The 27337-nt window shown below is 37.4% G+C and overlaps 3 protein-coding genes and 2 long non-coding RNA genes across 6 annotated transcripts in view; 3 read left to right on the top strand and 2 right to left on the bottom strand.

The window, feature by feature from the left end:
* Positions 1–1153: 1153 nt before the first annotated feature.
* Positions 1154–3883, top strand: LOC122075225 (cellulose synthase-like protein E2). Its single transcript, XM_042640180.1, has 6 exons — positions 1154–1324; positions 1392–1604; positions 1772–1871; positions 1965–2149; positions 2226–2573; positions 3338–3883. The coding sequence occupies exons 2-6, from the start codon at positions 1449–1451 to the stop codon at positions 3881–3883; spliced, it is 1335 nt and encodes a 444-aa protein (XP_042496114.1). The 5' UTR covers positions 1154–1324; positions 1392–1448.
* Positions 3884–6974: 3091 nt separating this feature from the next.
* Positions 6975–11915, bottom strand: LOC122077522. Its single transcript, XR_006139816.1, has 4 exons — positions 11567–11915; positions 11401–11460; positions 7449–8163; positions 6975–7371 (listed from the first exon to the last, which is right to left on the bottom strand). It is a non-coding gene; the product is annotated as an uncharacterized LOC122077522 (long non-coding RNA).
* LOC122077521 lies at positions 8404–9214 on the bottom strand. Its single transcript, XR_006139815.1, has 2 exons — positions 9174–9214; positions 8404–9080 (listed from the first exon to the last, which is right to left on the bottom strand). It is a non-coding gene; the product is annotated as an uncharacterized LOC122077521 (long non-coding RNA).
* A 430-nt stretch (positions 11916–12345) lies between the features above and the next one.
* LOC122077481 (cellulose synthase-like protein G2) lies at positions 12346–16526 on the top strand. 2 transcript variants are annotated; one of them, XM_042643431.1, is made up of 8 exons: positions 12346–13004; positions 13075–13164; positions 14120–14221; positions 14297–14509; positions 14638–14737; positions 15103–15287; positions 15393–15740; positions 15836–16526. In XM_042643431.1, exons 1-8 carry the CDS (start codon positions 12402–12404, stop codon positions 16379–16381), a joined length of 2187 nt encoding a protein of 728 aa, XP_042499365.1. In that variant the 5' UTR covers positions 12346–12401; the 3' UTR covers positions 16382–16526. The 2 variants fall into 2 exon arrangements, with proteins under 2 accessions (XP_042499365.1, XP_042499366.1); XM_042643432.1 differs by having other exon boundaries at positions 12347–13004; positions 14120–14215; positions 15836–16525.
* A 2632-nt stretch (positions 16527–19158) lies between these two features.
* The window catches only part of LOC122077101 (AT-hook motif nuclear-localized protein 14), a 10324-nt gene continuing 2145 nt past the window's right edge, over positions 19159–27337 (top strand). The window contains exons 1-3 of the mRNA XM_042642901.1: positions 19159–19723; positions 24684–24736; positions 25978–26109. Coding sequence (XP_042498835.1) covers positions 19261–19723; positions 24684–24736; positions 25978–26109 — 648 coding nt within the window. The 5' untranslated portion in view covers positions 19159–19260. The remainder of the gene's footprint in view (positions 19724–24683; positions 24737–25977; positions 26110–27337) is intronic.

Below are 27337 nucleotides of genomic sequence, written 5' to 3'. Positions count from 1 at the left end.
CTTCTACTATTTTACCTTTGAAACAATCCGAATAATTGATCCAGATCGATATCGGATCAGGGATTGATCTCAGCCAATACCAATCCGATACAGCCGATCCCAAACCGATACCAAAGATTGGACGAGCTAGTTTCGTAACACAGTAAGAAAGTGGACGTAGAAACTAGTGGGTGGGGTAGGGGTGTCAACCGGTCGGGCCGATCCGGTTTCGGTAGGGCTTAATCGGGTTTGAAGACTTTCAAAGGCTACACCGTGTCCGCCCATTTAACTAATCGGGCTTAGTTATTGAGGGCATGGTACACTTTATATTCGGTCGGTCGGCCTCGGGCTATAATCGGGTTATCTTAATCGGGCTTTAGTCGGGCCTTAACCGGGCTATGGACATGTTTAATGTTAAACGGGCTTTAACCGGTTTTTAAACGGGCCCTCTTTAAAATGTGCTCTTATATTCCGGCCCACTCATGCAAGCCCAAAAAAATGAAAATAAATCAATAAATAATACCAAATATAACCATTATTTAAAATGTGAACATGTCTTTACTTTTTAGTTTTTATTCTTTAATTTGGGGGGTAAAATAGGTATTCTACAATCATTAAAGGGTCGGGCCAAGTCGGTGCACAATAGGCCGGTCTCGATCGGGCGTTATTCGATCGGTCTCGATCGGACGCCCGACGGTCCAAGTAGCAAAACCGAGACCGACCATTTATAAACGGGTCGGGCTCAAGCCCAACACGTTTAATAAACGGTCCAGGCCGGGCCGGTCTATAAATGGTCGGTCTCGATCGATTTAATCGGGTCGGACCACGAATTGACACCCCTAGGGTGGGGCACTTAGCCAACGAATGCTTATCCAACGCACATCACCCATCCCTAGTGCAGTCATTGTTTCTATATATGGTGCTTTCGTCTTCAGTCATCTTAATAATTAAATCCCTTTGACTCTCCACCACATAAAACCAAAATTGAATGCATATTCCCAGGATAAAGCCTGGTTGCTACCTTCCTAGGGTAAGGAAAAAGAATAAAAAATACTTTATTGATTTGAACTTTTTTAGAATTACATATAGGACGCCATGGATATGTTCCCACTTGTTGCTTTCTCTCGTCTGTGGACTCAAGTCTCAATAATCCAAAACTAAGCACAGTTAGATGAGAAAATTTGTATTAATTTAAGTTGAAAACTATTTCTAATCTTATATATGCTTTATATTGTAGGTGATAGGTGACAATGAACAAGCTAAGATTCCTCTCCTTGCCTATGTTTCCCGTGAGAAAAGACCCACTCACCCTCACCATTTCAAGGCCGGAGCTCTCAATGTCCTTGTAAGTACTATCTCTCTCTCTCTCTCTCATAAGTCACCATTAGTATTAATTGGATATTGGTTTGCAGCTACGGGTATCAGGCATTATAAGCAATGCCCCCTACATATTGGTTTTGGACTGTGATATGAACTGCAACAACCCATATTCCGTTCGACAAGCTGTGTGCTTTCATCTTGATCCCAAATTGTCTTCCTCCCTTGCCTTCGTTCAATTTCCTCAAACTTTCTACAATGTGTGTAACAATGACATCTACAATGGACGGTTGCGCTCAATATTTAAGGCATGTATTACACTCTATACCTATAACTCTGGATCACATAAATTTATGATTTATTCACATCTGATGTAGAATTATTGCCTCCTTGTGAGACCCAACAAAGGCATGCCTGGGTCTATATATTATTTTCTTGCTCCACGTAAACTTCCATTAACTGGTACCCATTTCAGACAATGTGGCCATGCATAGATGGGCTTCAAGGGCCAATACTATCTGGCACAGGATTCTACATTAAAAGAGTGGCCTTATATGGGAATCCCATGCAAAAAGGTACTATTAGAAATTTCTCATCTAATCTCTCTTTCATATCTGTCCATTTAGTACTGTTTGTCCTAATTCTAGCTAATTAATCACCATACTCAGATGATGATCTCCTTCAACTTAGATCCTGTTTGGGTAACTCCAACAGGTTCATTGCATCATTACACCAAAATTACCATCATAATCCCACAAATGGAGGTACTACCATATCATCAAAAGAATTGTTACAAGAGGCTGAACTTTTGGCCTCATGCAGCTATGAGAAAGACACACAATGGGGTGGACAGGTAAGTCATCTATATGTATACCTTGAAAAAGAGCAAGTTGTATTAGTATATGATTCATCATTAGCTGTGTTTGCAGAGGGGTTTCCTGTACCACTCTATAGTGGAGGATTACTTTTCAGGGTTTATTATGCACAGTAGAGGATGGAAGTCAGTCTATTATGAACCTTCAAGTCCAGCTTTCTTGGGTAGTGCTACCATCACTTTCAATGAAAGCATGATCCAGAACTTGAGATGGAACTCAGGGTTGCTAGAAGTGGGTCTCTCAAGATTCTGTCCAATCACCTATGGACTTTCCAGAATGTCCATTCCTCAGGCAATGTCTTATGGGTGCTTGGCATTCCATTCCCTATATTCTTTCCCTCTATTGTGTTATGCTACCATCCCTCAACTATGCCTCTTGAAAGGCATCTCCTTGTACCCTAAGGTAATAAATGAATCCTCATCTTATGTTTTCTCTTCTAATGTCTACTACGATGATACTATTATAGATTTTTTTCCCATCACTATGTCTAGTGACACACAACGCTTCACTATTTGCCACATGGCAGTATTTGGGTTAGTCCATATAATAGAAGACCAGGTATGTCTCATTGGTACAATTTTAGCTTAAAATGAACCTTAAATGAGTAGAAGAAGTAGCTAAAATTACAAAAGATGTCATTTTGTATTTTATATTTATCTCCATATGATGAAATTTTGATAGTTTTAATAAATCTTTGATTTAGATTTTGAGCAACTTTCCTTACTTTGGATTAAAATTAGGCTATTGTGATGTATGTGGGATCCTTTATCACATGGACTAACCCATGTACTGTCAAGTGGCAAATAGTGAAGTGTTATACTTCACTAGGTATAGTGACTCCTAACCCAAGCGGGTAGCGCAGTTGGTGAGCAATAAATTTGGTACGAGCCGTAAATTCGGACATTCTAAGTTCGACTCTCACTAAGCACACCTTAGGCCACTTACATGGGGATGTTTAGTGTTTTTCACTGCTTTCAGTGAAAGTTGAATGGTTCTAATTCAACCTCGGTATAACCTGGTCCATGCGGTTGTGGGGTCAATATGGGTCCGAGGGACCTCTTCTCAGGCCAGTGTGCCTTAAATTAATAAAAAAAAAAAGGCATAGTGACTCCTAGAAGGCCCCCGACTATTATATATGTAATTAATGTTGTTTAATTTCATTACAGGTTTCGAATCCTTGGTTTATCATCTTTGCGATTGTATATATTTCTTCGCTTTCTGAGCATATGTTAGAGGTTCTCTTATGTGGTGACTCATTAAGGACATGGTGGAATGAACAAAGAAACTGGATGATAAAGTCAGTTGCTTCCTGTCCCTTCTCATGTCTAGATGTTATTTTGAAAAAGATTGGTATAAGGGAGGCTAATTTCATGCTAACCAGCAAAGTCATTGATGAAGAACAAATTGAACAGTATAAGAAGGGGATATTCCATTTCCAAGGGTCCAAGTTGTTCCTTGTCCCATTGGCCACATTAGTCACTACAAATATGATATCCCTTCTTGGTGGTTTGGCAAAAGTAATATCTGAAGCCAGTTATGATGATATGTTTGTACAAGTTTTCCTCTCTTTTGCCATCTTAGCTTTTAATTATCCGATAATGGAGGGGATGATCTTCAGGAAGGACAATGGACGGATTCCAACTTCAGTCTCAATTATCTCTGTTATAGTCTCTATAATTTTCTTATTTTTAGTGTCTTTCCTCTTCTTTTAGTAAGTAAAAGGATAAGTATACAATATTTTATGTATTTCTTTAAATCATATAGATCTTTGTTGTATCCTAATGTTTCCCAAGTTTATTTCCAATTTCTTCATGATGATGCAATAGTTACATACAAGTATGCAATTTCGATTCATATTGGATATTTCTCTATGGTATACAACAGCCAAATTCCGTCTTGATGAAATCACTATCTTATCTTGAGTGAGGTGGTGGCAGTGTTATTTTAAATATTGGTTAGACGTGAGGGACACGAGTGGATCCATATGATTGAGGACTTCAAATTTATCACGTTTGGACGAAATTAGAAGCAAGTGCCCCAAGTTTTAATATAGTGAGATTCTAGTTTGGATTTAGTTTTCTTCACCATAGTTGAAGAGAGAATCTTTTCACCAAAGGTATTTGGACTTGAAAAGAGTGAATGTAGTCATTAAACTCGTACCTCTATTGTTAAAAGTATATAATTTGCCCTTCTCCAGTCTAATATGAAGGTCAAATTATGGGTTAAGAGATTTTTTTTTTTTTTTTTTGATGGAAAGAAGAAAACCATTAAACAAGAAAAATTAGATACATCCGTCCCAATCTTCTATGTACAACCTTTCCTTCCTGGACAACGAGTGGTAAGCCCATCTATTTATCAAAAGAACCACCTCTTGAGATGGTTTAAAACAAAAGTTTAAGTGCTGCCAATGTTTATATAAAAAAGGGAATAAGAGCCACACTTAGTGGCCAAAAAGTGGAAGAAATATCAAAAGTTAGTTTTGTCAAGGAGTTGTTACTCCAGACTTCCTTCACTTCCCATTTCCTCTCTGAAGCCTCCTTGAGTCCTGATAGTACTGCCCTCACGCATCACTCAAAAGTGTCTCCTGTCATTATGTAGTCAGTCATTAGTAACTTGCATCTTCCATGGGAAATAAAGCAAACAGCCCAACCACTCATGTTTTTTCCGATTTTGATAGCACATATCATGATTGGTTGGTTGAGAAGAGGGAATTTGAAGTTTAACTAACATTGCAACAATACTAGTATACTATAATGGAATCTAGTTAGTGGCAATTCTGTAATTCTCTCGATTTAAATTAACTAGGAAGAAGATTTTCCTAATTAGTTGGGGGCTTAAGCTTGAGTAATAAAGGGTGTACTGGTTATGTATAATGAGGACCCCACACATGATTGCCCCATGGGTGGTAGTGATAAGGCTAGAGGTCTACCAAAAAACAAACGATAAGGCTAGAGGTCACCAGCTACAATGAAGTGGAGGACTCAAAAATCAAGGAGGTCCGGAAAGATGGGGTGATATTGATTTCTAGGTCCAAAGTGAGATTAAACATTTCAAGCCCAAGCAGTAGAACCAGAAAAAGGCCCTATGAAGGAAGCTTTTCTAGATGTTAGTTACAGGCCCATTTAAATGTTCATTCCTCAGTCCTCGCATGTACCCACCAAGGCTGAAGAAGATGTACCCAATTGGGTGGTTGAAAGCATTAGGGCACACATCCCAAGGTCAACCGTTTAGATTCTCACTGCACCATTGCAGTGCAGTCAAAGATCTTTATACAAAGATGATGGCCCACCCTGGGTAAATTGAACTTTTTGATCCACGGTTCCACACTGGCCAAGATGGAGGATCCACAGAAGGGTCCAGACAAGGGACCCACAAGGGGCCAGCAAAGGGGGGGCAACGGGGCCCACTAATTAGTAAGCGACTTACCATTACTACTATTCTCAAAAAAGGTGAGGTGAGGAGGGTCGAACTAGGGACTTTCTTTTCTTACATTATGGCTCTAACTATCTAGCTATTCCCCATTGAGCGAAAGCTCATCCCTTACCAAATCTAAGGCTCCGTTTGGTATCGTTTTTGTTCGAGAAATTCCGTTTTGTGTCAAAAACGAAAATTTTAGTTTCTATGTCAAAACGCCGTTTTTAAACGATTTAAGGCTGTTTGGTGAATTTGTTTCTATAACAGTTTCAGAACAAAAAAAAGACAGTTCTGCCGTTTGGTAATGCTTGTTTCAGAAACGTTTTTTTTTTTTTTTTTTTTTCTCTTTTTTCTTTTCTTTTAAGTCAATAATTATAGAAATAACATTAAAATACTATAAACATACAAATCCTTTGGGACAATAAAGTATTACATACCAACTAAAAAAAAAAACATGGTTCCAAAAGGATGAATAAAATACAGAATTAACAATGCCTTGTCCTAGTTAATTATTACATAATTTCCTAAATTTTCATTTTTTGTCTAAGTCTAAAGATTTGAATGCATGGAGGATATCTTTCACCTTATTTGTTTGGTCCTCTAATCCTTTAAATGTCCCTTCCAGATATCCTTTCATGTACTCGTTCGAAGTGGACGATGGTGTGATGATGTTGATGTTGAGATTTCTGAACATAATGTATGTTGTATGGTAGATATATGTGTTTCATCTTTCAACCATACAAACATACCACATCCACGGTTATCAAACTATATCAAATAATAGATGTGATTAGGGTCGTTGAAATTTAACATCGAATTAAAAAGAATCTAAAATTATTTATAGGTATAGATCAATCGTAGAAATAAATTACACCAGTTGAATTTGGACAACATAGAAAATACTGTCCCTTGTTTAGACCTTTCGTCGCAGTTTATACTTTGTATTGACCTTTACCACATCTGCATAGATGTAGTTGGTCCACCCACATAAAGAAATTGCATGAATCTTGACACTTGAAAAATTCTCTTCCAATATTTTTACCTGACTTTGTTATATATTTACCACAACTCTTCCCGCAAATTTCACAATGTGCTATTATGAGTGGGGGCATAGAAGAAGTCATCTGTAACAGTAATTTAAATATCAACAAAATTAATGTAGCATCCAAATATATGACATTCATAATAATATATCAAATTGTGCCACATACATAAATGTAACATAAAACAAGTACTACATCACTTGAAACATCAATTTAGGTTTTTAGTTTTGATAAAATAGTTATCGGTTTTAGTTTTCAACTAGTTCTGGTATCCTTTGCTGTCTAGCCATTGCATTTGTAATTCTTACCATAGTGGCATTCATCTCTTTTTTCCTATTTCGTTGACTAGATTGTGCTGTAGAATGATCAACGAAATCTTCATGTGGTGGATTCAAGTCATCTTCTGCAACTTTTAAATCATCACTCATCTCCACGAATTTAGCATCAGCAATAAGCTCTTCTCGAATATAGTTGTGTAACCACAACATGCCAGTACGATGATGCCTGAGCTTTCACTGGGAACTGGTGCATTAGCCTTAAAATTAGAAATTTGTTCTTCAATACCCCAAATGTACGTTCAATGACATTCCAAAGTGATGAATGTCTATAATTAAACAACTCTTTTGCTGTTCTTGGGGATCTTCTACACCCTTTGTAGTCCTGTAGATGGTACCTCTTACCCCTAAATGGTGTCAAAAATCCAGATTGACTAGCATATCCAGAGTCAATAACATAATACTTTCCTACAGACAAAAAATAATATACAGACATTACGTATACACTCAAATGAAAATCAAATATACTAGCCAAAAGTTAATACCTGGAGGTGGATGTGAAAAACTCAATTGAGGAGCACTCCTTGCCTGTTCAAGTACTCGACAATCATTTGCACTACCTTCCCATCCCGCATACACATATGTGAATCGCATGTCAAATGAACATGCACACATCACATTTTGAGTTGTGATCCCCTTCCGATTCCTATATCGAATTTGATCCTCTTGGAACTATCGCATGGATGTGAGTACCATCTATGACGCCAATACAGTGCTATGACATATAGTGACAATTAAATGGTCACTACATATAAGAATATAAATATTCAAATATTTAATTACAAACATGTATCATATTAACAGATTTACCTTGTAAAAAGGGTAGTATTTCGATTTCTGTGCAATCTTTGTCGGTATCATACTGATGTTTGGCGGTATGATCTTCACCTTAGCCAGGCGTTGCATTGCAATCAAGACAATATTGAATGTTTGACTTACTGTTTCTCTGGAGTGGTTGAAATGATTTTGGGTGTCCTTATTACTTAAACCCTTCCCAACAATCCACAGGAACATTCCAAGGTGTTCATCCACTCAGATGTTGGTCATGTCTTTTAACCAACCCCTATGTCTAACATAATCACATAGATTGAGGAAGACATGACGTTCCATCCTAAACTCTTCATAGCATCTGTTAGCATGCCCATTCAATACCTCATGCATCATGACAGCACCTGAAAATATACTATCTCTACATGGTTCCTGAATATATACAGTCTCACTCAGTAATTTCATTCCCATGCAAATGATCATATCTTCTTCATCACTAGAAGTTTCACATAATGCATTGGACATAACTGCAATAAATTGATAACTACTTCTCAATTTAAAAAAAAAATTATAAAACATAACAATCTGACATATTGGCTAGCATACCCAAAACACATATTCAACATTACACACATCAATAAAAAAAAACTTCAGAAATAAAACACAAGTAGCCATCGTCGAAAGTATTGTCCTGAATCCAAAATCATCAAAAGTAGTATTCAAACACAACCATCAAAATTAATCCCAACAATAGAATCAGACAAACTACTCCAAAGCATTTAAAAGCCAAGTCCTCTTCACAGGCTCTGCACAGACAAACAACTCCCTCCAACTAGGATCGGCACACATACGACTGGTGGCCTTCAAGTACATCTCTTTTGACATATCCGGTATGGAGGATAATACGGCCTCACATGCACTCACACTGAAATCTCGAGGATGAGATGCACCTTCCCCACCATGAACAGGAGATGTAACGGAAGTACTGGATGCTTTCTCAATTTTAATGGATAAATACTTCCCATACAAGTCATTCATGTGGCTATCTCCTTTATTGGCACTCTTTTTTCTTCGTCCCGTGGGTGTCCTATCAAGACTTCGCTTTGTGGTGATCTGAGTTGGAATAGGAGTATCCTCATAGAAGGGTTAGTCATGCCCAAATGCACGAGGGTAGTAGGAGATTCAAAGACTTGCTCAATATCAACACTATTATCAGCTTCGAAGTGATCCAAATCTTGAGCACTATCAACCCCTAAGTTTCCTCTAGCATAGGCATCCCCATATATCATACTCAAATCTGGCCAGTTGTTTAGTCCATACTTCTTGTATTTCAACCAACCTGGATTTGCCTACATACGCAGTCATTGTATCACTAGTATAAAGTACTACTCATTGCAATCTAATTTTGAAATAATTCAACTAGCTAGTGAGATCTATAGTACCTGTATTGCCCTATCCCATACAGACTCATCATCAACTGTGAGTCTGTGACTGATTTTGTCATTGAGTTCCAGCCAAATCCAGTTGTGTCAAGTAGTCTCTTGAATTGTTAGTACTCGTGTTTCTACTTGTTCATCTTGTTGCGTAATTGTTCTCTCCCAACTGTACGATTTAAAGACTTATGAAATTGCTTTGTAATGTCCTCCCATCCAGTTTTGTTAAATGAATTACCGGATTTGTGTCCATTTTTTACAGCTTATTTCATTGCCTTAATGAAAACAGTGGTCTCAAGTTCTGATACTTAACGGCAGGGATACTACTTCCAGACATAACAGCTAGACATTATGAGTTAGCGTAAAAAGTTAGCATACTGAGTTGAAAAAGATTGAACACTAAAATAAATAAATAACAAAGTTCATCTTCTGAATATGATACAAACATTTGTAAATAAAACTTATTACATGCATTCAGTTTTTCCCCGATGTTCAACTATTCAAGGATTGCAACATAAAGATGAAATGCTAGCAGGGAAAGAAAGGCTTTCTAGAAAATTTCTCTATCATCCTCTCCCCACTGTGTTCTACGTATAAATTATATTTGACAGGAGAAAGAAATGTAGAAGAATCATATTAGAAATCTCCCCTAAAGCAGAAAAAGATAAAACTAGATACAAAAATGTTACTCTGGTGCTTAAAACCTAGAAACTGAACACTTTGGCAATTCATCACAACCTGCAATTAGCCATTTCAATTGTAACAACCGAATCTAAAAGAGATCCTTAAGAGAAATGCATATGTTACATCCCATAAAAGAGAGAGAGAGAGAGAGAGAGAGAGACACAAGACACTCTTTACCCCCACCCAAAAAAAAAAAATACAAGAGTCGAGAGAGAAGAAAAAGAAAAATAAAAACATTAAAATGTGATTCATTTGTTTGAAACTCCAGCTAATTGTGGTAGAAAGAGAAACTTTTTGAAATACATTTAACCAAAAAAAAAAGCATTTGAAATGTGGGTGGATTGCAAAAGGCTCTTCTCTGTTTGAAGGAATTCTAAATTGAAATAATCTTAGAATCAGGGGTCAAATCAGTTCCTAATGTTTTCAATCTAGATTGGGTCTAAACCGATTGGAATCATTCCCCAAAACCTTTGAATCTGTCTTTCAGATCTGAAAATTCAATGATTCGACACAACCTTAGAATCGACTGCTCCAGAATGTTCAGAATTGAGATCAATCACAACCAATTCCAATCTGATTTGATTCCAATTTCTTAAACAGTGGTTTTAACTCCCTTGATTTTAAAATACACATTCTAGAATCCAACCATAATGAATAGTTTCCATGATTCACTTTTTTTTGGTAGAATCCATGATTCACAGTTCTTGTAATGGTTGTTAAATCTGTGGAAGTTTCATGGTGGCTGATCCTAATCAATTACATTCACCAATCACTTGTTCCCAGGGATTGATCACTCCAGGAGGCAGGAGAAAGGAATAAAGGTGAGGTGAGTGGCAACTCGCAACTGAGAACACTTTCTTACAGTCATAGAGATTCAATTATTCAAATGATACCAGCCCAAACGGTTCTATTTATTAGTATTGAATGAATTCAAATCCTTACCCAAAAAAAAGAATGAATTCAAATCTATTTTTGGCTTTGAGATTTTCTTACAATAGACAAAATCCCAGGAATTTAATGGAGAATAATATTGAATCAAATAACTGTCATTCAAAAAGGCCCAAAATTCTCGCAGAGAAACATGATGTCCTCTCTCTGCCTACTACTACTCTCACTCTCATGGTGAAATCATTTTCACCTGTTTTGCTTTAATTTTTCTACATAAAAACAGAACAAAACAGAGGCCCAAGTTTTCCTGAGTTGCTGTTATTCTGTTTAAAGTAAAGCCAGATCACTTTTTTCCTTCTCAATTTTAAATTAGAATAGCAGAAAGTTGATGTTGTTTTCTATGATTTCCAGTACCTGAAAAGGGTCCTGAAAAAAGCTTTTTGGATTTTGAAGGGTTTTTCTAGGGTTAGGATTTTGAAGGGTTTTTCAGAAAGAACAACTTTTTATAGCTAAAAGCCCAGACCCTTTCTGGCTGAAAATGGGATTTTAATAAAGTAATTCACCCCCACCTTTGTTTCTATCATGAACATTTGAACAAAATTCAGAAAGTAAAAAGAAAGAGAATAGGTTTAGAAGACAAGAAGAAGAAATTTGGGGAAATTACCTGTCTTCCCTCTATGATCGATTTCACAGGGCTAAAGAGAAAAACGTATGTATACCTGATCTGCGATTAGAGAATAAGAAGAAAGAGAATAGGTTTAGAAGACAAGAAGAAGAAATTTGAGAGGTTTTAAAGGTTGATTTTAGGGTTAAGAACAAATTTCACTTACAAAATATGAAGCTCTAACGCTGGAATCTGGAAGAAGAAAGTGTTCCCGCCGCTGGAAGAACGGAGACGGAGGAGAAACAGGAACTAAGTGTGTCCACCGCTACAATTTATTGGAACAGAGGCAGAGAAGAGGAAGGGGGCTGGGGGTTGTTGAACCTTAGATGAAGATTCGCCGGTAACGATTGCCAGTTGCGGCCGAAGTCAAACGTGATTGGTGACGGAGAAGTTAAAGGAGGCAGCCGTAGGGTTCCAATTCCAAAAAGAGAAGAAGAAGGAGAACGGAGAAGAAGAAATCGCCATCCTCTCTCTACAGGCGTTGCTTTGCTTTCTCAGGAACGAAAGTTCCAAAATTTTCCCTTTTTAACACCTTTGGAACGAAACAGTTGGACGGAACAGCCTTTTGTCGTTCCGCCTTTCCTTTTTCAAATCGTTTTTTTTTTTTTTTCGATTTTTGGTTCAAAAAAACTGAAACTCAACATATGGTTGCCAAACAGATTTTTACATTTTTTTGTTCCAATAGAACGAAAAAATGGTAGAAACGTTGTTTTGAAACAATACCAAACGGAACCTTAATTGACTAAACTATGTTTAAACCCTTTTCCCTAAAATCAAATATTGTTGGAATGTGTGCTTTTAACCTTTGTTTTAGCAATAAAATTATTGTATGATATTATGATTCATTTTGATTTGTTAGTCTATGTCATGATGCAAATATCATTAATTGGAAACAAAAGAAGAAGCCATGTGTGTGGTGGGGGGAGAGAGAGAGAGAGAGAGAGTTTTCCAAAAGCCATTTAAGCTGGACTTGGGTAAGGTGAGAGATAAGAGGACATGAGATGAAGAACTACCTGCCTCTGCATGAGTGTAAGGTTCAGCAACCTCATGCGACCATCTACAAACTTCACAATCTCTTCCATGCCATATTCTTGCTTGCCTTGCTTTACTACAGGACTTCTTCAATTTTCCTATTTGGCGTCCAACCCACGTTGCCATGGGCTCTCATCTTCACTTCTGAGCTTCTACTCTGTTTCATTTGGCTGCTCCGCCAACCTCTCCGGTGGCATCCGGTGTATCGAACCGTCTTTCCGGAGAGACTTCCGGGGGACGATGAGCTTCCGGCGGTCGACGTGTTCATCTGCACGGCTGACCCAAACAAGGAGCCCACAGTAGATGTGATGAACACGGTAGTGTCGGCCATGTCCCTCGATTATCCGCCGGAGAAACTCTCTGTTTATCTCTCCGATGATGCGGGTTCTCTCCTTACTCTCTATGCTCTTCATGAGGCGGCTTCCTTTGCAAGTTCTTGGGTGCCCTTTTGCAGGAAATACAAGATTGGTACTATCTGCCCCGATGCATTCCTTTCTGGGTCTTCTTCTGCCTCTGCCTCTGATACATATCTTGGTTCCATGGATTTCAATTCAGAGCTCGAGAAGATGAAGGTGCGTTTACATCTTTAAATATGTAGAAGAAGATCAATTCAACAACTAAAATGGTGTTTATGTATCCCAGTCGAAGTACGAGTTGTTCAAAGAACGTGTTCAGAGAGCTAAAGAAAAATGTGAAACTGGGCTACAACAGGATCGTCCTCCTCTGATCGAGGTACGTAATGCAGAGATTGTTGCTTCATCTAATCCAGCTTGAAAACAAATGAGAATTTAACACTTAAATTTGTATTTTAATTTGGAAAATTCTCATACTCACAGTTTGCTTGTTAATATTTACTCGAATTCTCCTACCTCAATTTTCTTGGAAAAATTACAAGATTACTCAAAATCAGTTTTCAATTAGTTCCCCCACCATGGTCGAGTGGCCTGATGCCACGCAGTAAACAGATTTCCATAGCTATTGGGGGCAACTATACGTGTCCGGGCATTGATCCAATAGTTATGCTTTTACCAATCAGAACAGAGGCGTCGTATCCAGAACCGTTACATCAGTGCCTTAGACACATGTCAATCGTCCAAGTAGCTATGAGTCAACCTAGGTGATCAGCAGCTAGGAGAGGAGTCGGATTACATTTTGTGTAATTTTGTAATATGAAACAGTAAACAGGTAGTTTGGTAAAGGAAAGCTCAATTTTATGTAATCTTATGGTTTTATCAATTATTTTCTCTAATTTCTTCATAAAAGTAAGGTAAACTCTCACATTTTTCTCTTTCTCCCATAGTAATTAAAATCCCAAGAATAACCTTGGCCCCATGCAGCGTCTCTTCTTGTAGGTTCAGCCAGCGAATTTAAATAATCCAAACATAAGCACAATTTTTTTTATAAGAAACCTAAGCACAATTGATGGGAAAATTTTGTATTAAATTAAAGGGAAAAAGAATGCTATATGGTCGTCTAGTTCCTACACCTAGTCATAGGAGTCACAAAAATACCACCCTAATCCCCATGAAATCAAGAATCCAATCTATATTGAATTTACCCGCATTGGTGCAAGGGCTATGCAACCAAATAACGATCTCTTGCCCTAATTTTTTAAGTTGCAAACTTTTGTTATTATAACTTGACTGCCTTGACTAATGTATTGTCTTATATATGCATTTTATTGTAGGTGATAGGTGACAATCAAGTCATTCCCCTCCTTGTTTATGTTTCTCGTGAAAAAAGATCATCTCATCCTCACCATTTCAAGGCCGGAGCTCTCAATGTCCTTGTCTCTCTCTCTCTCTCTCTCTCTCTCTCTCTCATGAATCACCATTAATATGAATTGGATATTTGTGATTTGCAGCTTCGGGTCTCAGGAATTATAAGTAATGCTCCCTACATTTTGGTGTTGGACTGTGATATGAACTGCAACAATCCATCCTCAGTTCGACAAGCTATGTGCTTTCATCTTGATCCCAAATTGTCTCCCACCCTTGCCTTTGTTCAATTTCCTCAGGCTTTCTACAATGTAGGTAACAATGATATCTACGATGGACGATTGCGGTCACCATTCAAGGTATACTTATAGGACATTCTAAGCCATCCATCAATATCTGAGATCTGAGCTTAGCTACAAATCTAATTTATTAATTAATGGAGCTAGGGAAAAGGCTATTAACCTCCTTTAACTGGTACCATTTTCAGACGCAGTGGCCATGCTTGGATGGGCTTCAAGGACCATTCTTGTCTGGCTCAGGATTCTACATCAAAAGACAGGCCTTATACAAGAATCCCATGCACGAAGGTATTATATATATTCCATATTATATATATACACAATGAAGACTAAGGTTGCGTTTGGTAGTCATTATGTTTTAGAAACGACGTTTCATGTCAAAATTAGAATTTTTCGTTTCTATGTCTGAATTTTATTTTTAAATGAACTCAAATATTTCTACCATGTTCCAACATTTCTCATTTCTGACCTTTTTTTTTTTACCCAGTTCCTTAAAAAATAGAAAAACGAATAGTGGACAACAAATAGAAGATTCTGTTTTCTTATTCCTGTAAAACGAAAAAACGTCAGAAACATTTTTTCGGATGACTACCAAACACAGCCTAATTAATGCATTTGTATTATTTTGCACTAATTCTAATCTTCATACCCAGGTGATGATCTCCTTCAACTTAGATCTTATTTCGGTAACTCCAATAGGTTCATTGCATCATTGCACCAAAATTACCAGCATAATCCCATCAATGGAGGTACTACATCATCATCAAAAGAATTGTTACAAGAGGCTCAACTTTTGGCTTCATGCAGCTATGAGAAAGACACACAATGGGGTGAACAGGCAAGTCACCTATACATATACCATGAAAAAGATCAAGTCGTATTAGCATATGATTCATTATGATCATTAGACAAATTAAACAAAATATTGTGCTTTTGTTTGCAGAGGGGTTTCCTGTACCACTCTATAGTGGAGGATTACTTTTCAGGGTTTATTATGCACAGTAGAGGATGGAAGTCAGTCTATTATGAACCTTCAAGTCCAGCTTTCTTGGGTAGTGCTACCATCACTTTCAATGAAAGCATGATCCAGAACTTGAGATGGAACTCAGGGTTGCTTGAAGTGGGTCTCTCAAGCTTTTGCCCAATCATTTATGGAATTTCTAGAATGTCTATTCCTCAAGCAATGGGTTATGGGTTTTGGGCATTTCAACCCCTATATTCTTTCCCTCTATTGTGTTATGCTACCATCCCTCAACTATGCCTCTTGAATGGCATCTCCTTGTACCCTAAGGTAACATATGAATACTCATATTATGCTCTCTCTTCTAATGTCTACTATGATGATGTTATTAATAATGTAATTAATGTTGTTTGATTTTGTTTCAGGTTTCGAATCCTTGGTTTATTGTTTTCGCGATTATCTACATATCTTCCCTTTCACAGCATCTATTAGAGGTGCTCTTATGTGGTGATTCATTAAGGACATGGTGGAATGAACAGAGAAATTGGATGATAAAATCAGTTGCTTCCTATTCCTTCTCATGTTGGGATGTTTTTATGAAGAAGATTGGTATAAGAGAAGCCAATTTCATGCTAACCAGTAAAGTCATTGTTGAAGAACAAGTTGAACAATATAAGAAGGGGATATTCCATTTCAAAGGGTCCAAGTGGTTCCTTGTCACATTGGCCACATTAGTCACTATAAATATGGTGTCCCTTGGTGGTGGTTTGGCAAGAGTAATGTCTGAAGCCAGTTATGATGATATGTTTGGGCAGGTCTTCCTCTCTTTTGCCATCTTAACTTTTAATTATCCAATAATAGAGGGTATGATCTTCAGGAAGGACAATGGACGAATTTCAACTTCGATCTCAATTATATCTGTTACAGTCTCCATAATTTTCTTGTATTTAGGATCTTTCCTCTTCTTTTAGTAAGTAAAAGGATAAGTATATAATATTTATTGTATCCTAATAGTTCCTAAGTTTATTTCCAACTTTTAACAATGATGCATTGGTTACATACAAAGTTTGCAATTTTAGGTTATATTGCATGTATTTCTGTGGTATACAACATCCTAATCCTAGCTTAATGAAATCTCAATCTTGTCTTGTGTGAGAAGTAGAAATGATAGTGTTATTTTTCAAGCCAATCGAACTTTCTTTATGGACTTGAGTGGATCCATGTGATTGAGGATTTCAAATTTATCTCATTTGGATGAGATTCGAATCAAGTACCCTAAGTTTTAAATAAGTGAGACTCTAATTTGAATTTAGTTTTGTACACCATATCTGATGAGATAATTAATCTATTTACCAATTGTGATTTGATGTTAGATTTAACGATGGATAAGAGTAAGTGTTATCATATACTCCCACTTCTATTGTTAAAGGTCTGAAAAACTTTTTGAGTCCAATCGGCAGATCAAATCGTGTGATTAAAATCTTCTCTCCTAATTTATATTTTAGGGGAAAATGCTATGAGCCTAAGGTGTAGGGGTGTCAATTTCATGTTCGGCCCGACAAGCTCAATCAAGCTTGACCATTTAAAGTCTGAACCAGCCCAGCCAGGTTAACGAACATGTTGGCCTCATGCCTAGCTATTTTTAATCGATTGTTCATAATGCAAGGCCCTTACCCGTCAATTGCTCGATCAAACTCATCCATTATAGGCACAACTAGGGGTGCAAGTTTGGCCCTAATGGCCCAGACCCGCCCTTGGCCCGCCTTGATCCCGAACAAGTACCGATCGAAATTTTTTGGCCCTGAGGGCCGACACAACCCTGAAATTTCTGACAATGAGTCAAGGTCAGGGTGGGTAAGGGTTGATGTCTTTGGCCTGCCCAGCCCGCCCTGAACCCGGCCCTGATTTTTGTGCCTTGACTTTTGGCCTTAGTTTTGGCCCTACTCAGCCCTAATTTTTGCCCCTAATGTTGACCCTGGTTATGACCCTAGTTGTGACCCTGATTTTAACTTAATTTTATATATTATTTCACATTGAGTCATTAACACCTCAAAACTCCTAATATATCTTCTCACAATCTCACCAATCTCTCTTACCTTTTTTACCAATAAAAAAAACCTCTTTTGCTTTTCTTACAAAAAAAAAAAAAAAAAGAAGAATATCTATCTTCTTACCTCTATCGCAGAGCTTCTTGCATCTCTACCTCTTGCCTCTGTGTTCTAAAAAAAAAAAAAAGTCTCTGACTCTCTACATGGTCTAAGGAATCACATTTACCGGTATCTCTCTCTCTCTCTCTCTCTCTCTCTCTCACATTAGGTGATTGTTTCTACTATTTTGTGTGAGCGGTATTTAGGATGATCTCTTTGTTTATCATGACAAATAGTTGAAATTTTTTAGATTATTTACTTTCTTAGGATGCTCTCATCTTTGCTTACCATAATAGTTAGAGTTATTTGTATTGTTTGAATGTTTGTTTTAGAATGTTCTCTTCATAATAAGTAATTTGTAACTTTGTGTTTTTTATCTCCTCTTTGTTATGAATATTTTTTTATTTTAAAGTTATTTCATATTTTGTAGAATTAGGGTCAGGGTATAACCAACCCTTGATGGCAAACTAGAGTCAAGGTCATCCCAGCCCATCCCTAAAAAATCAGGGCCAATCAGGGGGGGTAAGGGCTGGGTTGAACCTCGAAGGGTAGGGCCTGGGTTGAAGTTTTACAGCCCTAAGTCAGAGTTAGGGCGATTTGGGCCCAATTAAGGAGACTAAGGGTTGGGCTAGGGTTTTAAGAAGCCCAGCCCAACCCGGCCCTGTTGCACCCCTAGGCACAACCTGACAAGATCCAAACAATTTTCAAACTTACACTAATAAAGAGTAAAAGTGAAAAAGGGGAAAAGTACAAGTTAATTGAACCTTACATTTGACAACATAGACATGTTATCACATGTTTTTAATCTTAGCCCATTTATAGGTAAACATGCATGTAACCCGCCTATGCTCATTTAAAACCTATTTATATGAAGCCCAATTAAAGCTTGAGCCTCATTGATGGAATATAAATAATACAATACCAAAAATATAAGCCCGATTAGCAAAACAGACTGATCAAAGTATAAGGATAAAATTGGTTAAACTTGGTTAGACCCGATGAAGCTTGGACTGGACACCCTTGTTAAGGCGTATATTGCCCCTCCTCACATATATTATGTCAGGGGATAGAGTGGTCATTTCATCCCCCACTCTCTCTTGGCCTAGGGGTATACTATCTTTTAACATTTTATTATTATTATTATTATTATTATTATTATTATTATTAACCCTATTATTTTTTGCAGATGCATGAACCCTCTCCCTTATTTTATACTTGTAAGTCTAGTCCATATACTTTTGACCAAAAATAAAAATCTAATCTTGTACCTCCGATTCCTAAAAAGGAATCTGTATAATTGTAAACCTCCATAGCATGTACGGAAAAATTCTCTAATAGGGAAGTATCTTTTTTTTTTTTTTTGGTAAAAAGGCCAAAAAAAAAAAGGAAGTATCTCGAATCTAATAAAGAAGATTAAAATTTAAGACAACACGTGTGACAGTGCTGCAACATTAAATGATTATTATGCGATGTGGGGTCCACACGTGGAACGGTCAAGATTGTCGGCATGTGCCGACGTGGGAAGACTTTCGATTACCGCCATACACTTTATGCACATCCGCAAGATCGAAGAAGTGAATTGGAAACTCAAAATTCTACCAAAGAAAAAAAGAATTGGAAACTCAAAAAAACTGTTAATTAGGAAAAAGGCGAACCCAACCAGTTGCCAATATCCTCATCTCTCTCTTCTCTCTCTCTCTCTCATGGAGGGGAACGAAAGTAGCCTGAGCTCTTACTACCACCATCATCATCAGCAGCAGCAGCAGCAACAGCACCACCACAGCGGCGGCGGCGCCACCACCACAATCACAGCCAACTCCGTTGCCCCAAATGGTATATTTTCCAGTCCCCACCACAACGTTGCTTCATCAGTCCATTACTCCACTTCTGAAGGGACTCCTTTGGTCTTCCCTCCTCATACCGTCACCGGCAGAGCCCCCGTTGCTGCTTCTACTCCACCGGAGACCGTAAAGAGGAAGAGGGGAAGACCCAGAAAGTATGGTACTTCCGATGCATCGGTAAGCGCTACGCCCTCTGCTTCTTCGGCAAAGAAGGTCTCTGCTACTTCTGCTTCTTCGTTTCCTCTTTCTCCCTCTTCATCTTCTCCTCGTAAGAAGGAGCAATCTTCTATTTCGTCTCCTAAGAAAGCCCAATTGGTTGCTCTTGGTTAGTTGCTCAATACCCTTTCTCATTTTATCCTCTTCTTTGCGAATTGATTGTAATCTTGATTGCTTTCTTATGCGTGCATGTCGATTCCAAGTGTTCCATTTCGAATGGTAATGCATTTGTCTACATTTCTTTCCTTTGTATTTTGGAGAGAGATATACTTGATTGTGTAAGAATTGTGTGTGCCTGCACATGTCATTTGAGGCATACAGTGATTTTATCCAACTAATGGGGTCATAAGTACAGATGAGACATTTGCTTTCTAGATCACATTCTATTCAACTTATTTTTTTCACAATGTGTTCTTCCTATTTGGTTCTTTGTAATTAGTTGGGGATAAAATGTAGTTCTAATGCCCAACTTAAGATTCTTATTTATTTATCTGTTACATTTTATCATCAGCAAAGATTGTCCATTTATATTACTGTGGCAAGGAAGAAAAATCTTCTCTCTCAACTCCTCTTTCTTTGCCTCTGCCAAGTAAATGTGTTACAGTACTTACTAACTAAAACTTGTAAGGTTGAATTATGGTTCGACTGAGAGGGTTACTTTCCTTGAGTGTTTACTGTTTAAGTTGTGCTGTGTTGATGGTGTTGATTTTCTTGAAAGCTTTAGGGGTTTGAGAGTGTAAAGTTGCAATTAGCGAGGGTTTTAACGTTTGGATGAAGGTTGGTTGTGTAAATTTCAGTGCTTAATGAGGCTGATATTTTGGAGCTGGAAGAGGGCTTTTATTAGGATTAGAGTATTCTATTTTGATGGGCAGCAGATAGATTCTAATCCAAGGTCATTTCGTGGGCATAATCGAAAGAAAAACTTAACAAACATGTGGTTTTCAGAATTATAACCGCTGCTGGATCAGTAAAATCAATATGTAAACCACAAGATAATTGACAGAACAGATTAGGAAGTGATCTAAAACTCCATAGAAGACTCTAATTATTTTAGGAAGATTCAGAACTTAAGAAATACAAGAAAGGAATAGGTTATAAGTATTAAATGAATCTTGGAAAACCCAAATCAAAAAGTAGTAAGATGGGATTCTCAGTACTAAGAAAGGGATAGAAACCTGTGCATTGTATAGGTAGACCTTGGTAAAATTTAATATAATTATTTTTATGACTTTGGGAGGATTTTCTTTTTGGGGAGGGGGGGTGGGGAGGAGGGAAGGATATATATATATATATATATATATAGCCGACCCCATTAAGCTGGGATAAGGCTGAGTTTGTTGTTTGTATGTATGTATGTATAATGTATGAACTTGTACTTCTTTGTACCGTTTCATTTACTAGATAAAAATTATACATGTCTGAAATTCATATTTATAGATAAAAATCTATGCTCCATAATTATTATTTAAATTAAACCAACCATAAAATTTCCTTAAAAAACATAAAATGCAAAAGTCAAAATGCACCGAGACTTCATCCAAAAAAAATTCACATGAAACATCAGAAGTTAAGAAATAATAGCTAAAATAAATATGAAAAAAAAATGATTGTTAAAATTGGATATATATATTAAAAATAAATACATAAAACACTGATACAAGGAAGCCTTCATGAAGTATATGTGTATTATTTAAAAGAAGGTTACAAATAAAATTTGCAGATAACTTGAACAATGGATTTTCTTCTTCTAAAAAATATAGAATTGAACTTAAATATAATTCAAAATATAAATGTTTTTAATTGAACTTTAGATTCAAAACATGAATGGGAATTAAATAGCTTTTTAAAATACTGTAAATATTAAAGAACATAGTGTATAAAGAAGTTAATGTTGAAACCATAATAAACTAAAAGAAAGCAAAAGAGAAAACTAAATCCATAATAACTTTTGGTTTAATATGTGACAAATTGATGTTACAGAATTGCTAGTCAAACCAAATAAGACAAAGAAAAATAGAAAAGAGAACACAGAGGAGGGGGTAAATGTACTTTTTATTTTGATCTCCACTTAAGAATGTTTTTCAGTCATTTAGGTGACAATCTTGTGAAGGAACCTGGTTTCTGTTACGGTTACCATGGTGGCAACTCTGGCATGACTTTCTGATGTTTAGTTGCTCTTTACGTAGAAGAGGAAATGGAGATGGGATTGGAAAAGATTTTGGGGTTGGGGGGGGGGAGGGGAGGAGGGAAGGAGTGAGGGAGGGGAGTTGGTGGGAGTGGAGGAGAGGGAGGGGAGAGGAAGAGTGAGAATTGAATGAAAGAGGGTGAATTGGGGGCGGAGGTGGGGGAGATCATTGTTCTAGGTTTTGGTTTTGAGCCTGGTTTCACCCAGGTTTGAAACCAACATATTTCGCGAAATGGTATAATTTCAAGCGAAGTTTAGGAGATTTCGTTTGGTGGTTTCGAGGCCCAAATGACCAAATTACGTCTCGAAACTTCTAAGACCCTATTTTGGGCCCTCTAAACGTAGTGGAACCTTAAATTTATTAAAAAAAAAAAAAAAGCACCTAAAATGATTGATTGACTTCGGACCCTAGTTTGGTAGTATACATTGTATGTTGCTGTATACATTCTCTACAATGTCCTGTTCCACAAAAAAATTAGTACTAGAGGACGCATCATTAATTAAAACAACTTAAATATGCTTTAGGAATACAAAATTATATACATTTCATAATTATCAATTGTAATAAATGGTTCATTGTAGAAAGTCAAAGATATGGGAGTCAAGAAGATGAGCAAATCACCTCTATGGACATCCTAGAGTCCTAGTACCACATCTAGTTCTAGGCAGGATCTAAACCACTAAGATGTTGCTAATGTGGCCAAAGCAAGTTTTCCTCTGATTGTATTACAAATGTTGGCCATGTCATTATATGCCAAAATACACGCTCTAAGTCCTCCAGAGCAGCCTTATAAACATAATTGTCAACATACCAGAGGTGGCTTATCCTAGGGTATATATCTCTGAACCGTGAAGAACTTGATTGATAACCACTATTATTGGATGGTGGCTGTGGAGCCAGCATTGGCATGTATGGTTGGGGGGCCGGGAATGAGATGATGTTGTCAACAAATGATTACCCATCGTGTGACTGACCCTCATACTTAAGGGTAATGACGAAGGAGAGTTATACTGCCTATAGCCACAATACTCATTATACTTGCCATAGCCAATGGGTGCTCTCTGTGGCATATGATAGTGCACACCACTTCCCCCGCACTCTCTCCTCTAGCCTTAGGCCTTCGAGAGTGCCAGTCAAGCACGGAACATCAATATCCATTGATTCTATGCTATCATCCTCCTCTTTAGGTGGTATGAATAGGTGGTACAGGCCTCTCGAGTAGCCTGTGCGTGCACCATTGTCAACATCCTGTGTTGCATGATTCAACTCTCCCTTATGAAGTAGATGGGCTTTGGCTATGGTTCTGCCTAGTGGTACCCTTCATGCACTTTATTACCTTTCCAATCAGACCAGACATGCTTTGGCTTTCTTTGTCTGGCATCCAGAGTCCTATATATGGCAGGATCCTACTGAAGGACCTCAATGGGATCATCATCATCATCGTCGTCATCTGGTGTTGGGGCTGCCCTCACACTCCATTATCTATGGAAAGGAAACTCCACTTGCCTCTTATTCTTCCTCCTCTCGCTTGCCTTTGGTGCAAATGCTCTAGAGCCAGAAGAACCAGCTCCTTCCCATCTCTGCAACCCTTACCTGCTCCATCTGATGTCTCACTCGTCTCGCTACCTGAGACTGTCTTATCTGCCTCCTTTCTACTTCTGTCTCCTTATGAGCAGGCATATGATTTCTATTAGAGTCAACCTTTGCTTTTGGTGGGTTTCTCTCCAGCATGCTCTTTTCTTTTCCAACTTCCTTTGTCCTCCTCTCTTCATGAGGGCGGCCATGGCTTTTATACTTCATTAGGAACTCTGGGCATTTCGCCACATCCTCGTAGCCACTAGCCATATGCCACTTCAGTCTAGTGGCCCCCAGGAATTTATCATCTTGATACAATCATTATATTATGACCTTTTTTTGTCATTCCCTATTGGTATGCCATGCTTCCAAATCCATACTGTCTCCACTTCCACTATCAACCATTGTGCAATCTTCTTACATGGATTTTATAAACATATGCATGCATTATTAGCTATTCTATGCTCCATCTGATGTCTCACTCGTCTCGCTACCTGAGACTGTCTTATCTGCCTCCTTTCTACTTCTGTCTCCTTATGAGCAGGCATATGATTTCTATTAGAGTCAACCTTTGCTTTTGGTGGGTTTCTCTCCAGCATGCTCTTTTCTTTTCCAACTTCCTTTGTCCTCCTCTCTTCATGAGGGCGGCCATGGCTTTTATACTTCATTAGGAACTCTGGGCATTTCGCCACATCCTCGTAGCCACTAGCCATATGCCACTTCAGTCTAGTGGCCCCCAGGAATTTATCATCTTGATACAATCATTATATTATGACCTTTTTTTGTCATTCCCTATTGGTATGCCATGCTTCCAAATCCATACTGTCTCCACTTCCACTATCAACCATTGTGCAATCTTCTTACATGGATTTTATAAACATATGCATGCATTATTAGCTATTCTATATCATTTAAGCCTCTTAAAACAATAGTATATCTATTTCCTAATTTTCCCCTAACTCTTTTTTTTTCGTGATAAAAAATGTTTTTTTTTATAATAAAGAAATAATAACCTAAAGTATAAAAAATAATCATGGAATGAGACAAGTAACAAGGATTTTTTTTTTTATAATAAATAAATAATAACTTAAATTATAAAAAACAATCATGGAATGAGACAAGTAACAAGGATTAATGATAAGCTGGAGTTATGGAGATCAACCTTGGAATCAAAAGGTTTTAAGATAAGTAAATAGAAGTATCATTTTTTTACTTCTATTATCCAGAAGTTTTCATTTTTCTCTCGGAAACTTTAATTTTTTGTTTTTGCATTAAAATTTCAGCTCATTGCTTTGCTATTTTATGCAGGGCATGCTGGACAAGGCTTTACTCCTCATGTCATTACTGTAGCTGCTGGAGAAGTATGCACTGATATACTTGAAAAATATGTAGTTTTCTAAAAATATTGAGATTTACTCTGTTTGACAATCTTGATTGTGAAAGTTGTTTTGAAATGCTGTTCACTTTCTACCACCTGTGAAAATATAACAAAATTTAGGAGAGGAGTTACTGGAGTTTTCACATATTCTGCTGGCAAGAATTTCAAGAGTCAAGTAGAATGGGTATGAAAGTAGAGATGCAAGTATTTGAGAAGATCATGAAGTTAGTTTCATGTAGGGCTATTTGTGGCTTATCTAAATTTCTGTGCTTCATAAACTTTCAGACTGAATGCAGCATATATGGATATTTCTATGGTATCAATTCTGTTAGGCATGGTAGATCTAATAAATTTATATATCAGCTTCTTGCTTATGTTATTGTTTGAACCTCATCAGTAGAACTGTCTACAAGCGTTGTCACAGAATTTCTGTGCACAAATCTGAGTTGTGGGGTTGCTTTTTCCAATAAACATTGGTTACATTTCTTTATGTTATTTGTACCCTTAACTGGTTTATGGATGAGTGCTCTTGGAGTAGTTGGTCTGGCTCTGAACCTACGTGCCTATGACTACATTTCTCAGGAAATCCGTGCAGCGAAAGATCCTGAATTTTTGAGACTTGGAATAACTAATTTTCATGCACAGCCAAAAAGAACATTATCCTGTCATTTTTTTCAAGAGCATCCTTTCTTTTTATTTGATTAACAATGGTTGTTTATTAAAGTTTAAAAAAAGACCACAGGCAAAGGGTAATATAATGGTGGCCTTTTCACCGTCACCTTTACTGGGTTCAAACTTGTACTGTCAATGGGGTCTTTTGACTGTGTAGTATATTGTCATGATAGCACTATTCTACTTCCTCAATTTAGACAGACTGTGTCACTGTAAGGAGATTACTTCATGTTATTTGAAGAACCATAATGCTGATACTTATCTTGGCCTCTTGGGCATGGTGGTTGAATTCTTGGGTGCTCATAGATTTCCAAGGGCAAGTAATCTTGAACAACTTCAACTGAGGGAAATCCAAATAACTCAAGCTGGTACTGGGGGAAAAAATTATAGAAAGATAACTTAGCCTGATTAAAAATACTAAATAGCACCCGTTGTTGTTGATGTTCATATTCACTCTTTACTTCCGAATAGAGGGTATGTGCCACATGTCCGACAGTGAAGTTATTTATGTGCTTATGTAAATTCCAGCTAATACATGAATTCATTCAATAGGATGTTGCCCAGAAAATCATGTCATTCATGCAACAACGGAAGCGTGCAATCTGTATCCTCTCGGCATCTGGTTCTATTTCTAATGCATCTCTTCGCCAGCCTGCCACACTGGGGGGCAATGTGACATATGAGGTTGATTATCTTTATGTTCTTTTCGTGCTTGCTTTTTGTTGTTCCATTAAACTTTTAATTGGAAGTATATAATTGACTAAATAGAGGTGAAGAATTTACCAGCTAATGGCTTAGAAAATGAGTTGCTTTTCTTTCCTATGTTCTTACTAATCCAATTGTAATATATACTTGGGTTTAAAGACATTTTCTACATATTAGTTGCATAGTCCTGCTTGGTTCTGCAGAGGATTTGGTAAAATGGTTTATATGTTTATCCTGATTGAAAATGCAATATATGAAACTACCCTTAGGTGAATTGACTTTAGCAGCTTCCTCACCATGGAATAGATTCAAGTTTGAGTCTCTTGGATTGCATCTGACTGTATGTGGTACATGCAGTGATCCACATGGATAGCTTGACATCCCCCACCCCCAAGTTGTAGTACCCCCATCCCCTCTCCCCCCACACCACCCCACCCCCCCAAAAAAAAAAAAAAGAGGGGATGGGGGTGGGGAGGAGAACCATCCTTAAAAACCATGTTATAAATCATGCTATTTACCCCCTCCCCTAGTATAAAATGAGAAAACCATGAATTGAAAATCTTCTAACTAGAAATATTTCTGGAATTTGACATGCCCTTTCTGAAACATTTTGCCGTGCATGAAATATTTCTGGGTAATATGTGTGCATGAAATAATCCCCTTTTTTTAGTTTCCTGTATGAATTGATACACGGCAAGTGCAGCAGCTATAGAAAAAAGGGAGTGGGAAATCTTGGTGATGCTTAAGATATTGTGAATTGTAATATAAGTCCATAGATTTTTAAAATAAAATGATCTATTCGTGGTATGCTTATTCTTAGAGGTTAGAGTGCTATGTAATGCCTAATTATCACAGGCTTATTGGAGGTGCTGTGTGATTTCCCTTTGGAGATTGGTTTCACCTTATTTAGATGGGATTACTGCTCAAATGAGAATCCAATGTTGGTTCGGTCAGAGTTATTCATGCTCTTGAATTCAAAATCTGTCTTGTGAATCTTGTCTAAAGTAGTCTGAACGAGTTTTGTACCTTTTGTTTCTCTACTGTGACAACGTGAATAGCTGAGTTCTCCAAATCCTCAATCAGTCAATGGTTGGATTAAATACCTTTCAGTTCCCTAATAAACCCCCCAAAAAAGAAAAAAAATATTCTTTCACCATGGTGGGGAATGTTTCTTTCCAAGTTTTAATTGATTGAAGTACCTGATCCC

This window comes from Macadamia integrifolia, chromosome 4 (assembly GCF_013358625.1).
Source record: "Macadamia integrifolia cultivar HAES 741 chromosome 4, SCU_Mint_v3, whole genome shotgun sequence".
In the NCBI taxonomy this organism is placed as follows: Eukaryota; Viridiplantae; Streptophyta; class Magnoliopsida; order Proteales; family Proteaceae; genus Macadamia; species Macadamia integrifolia.
Note: the sequence above shows the minus strand (reverse complement) of the source record. Positions and strands in the feature narration are given on the sequence as shown.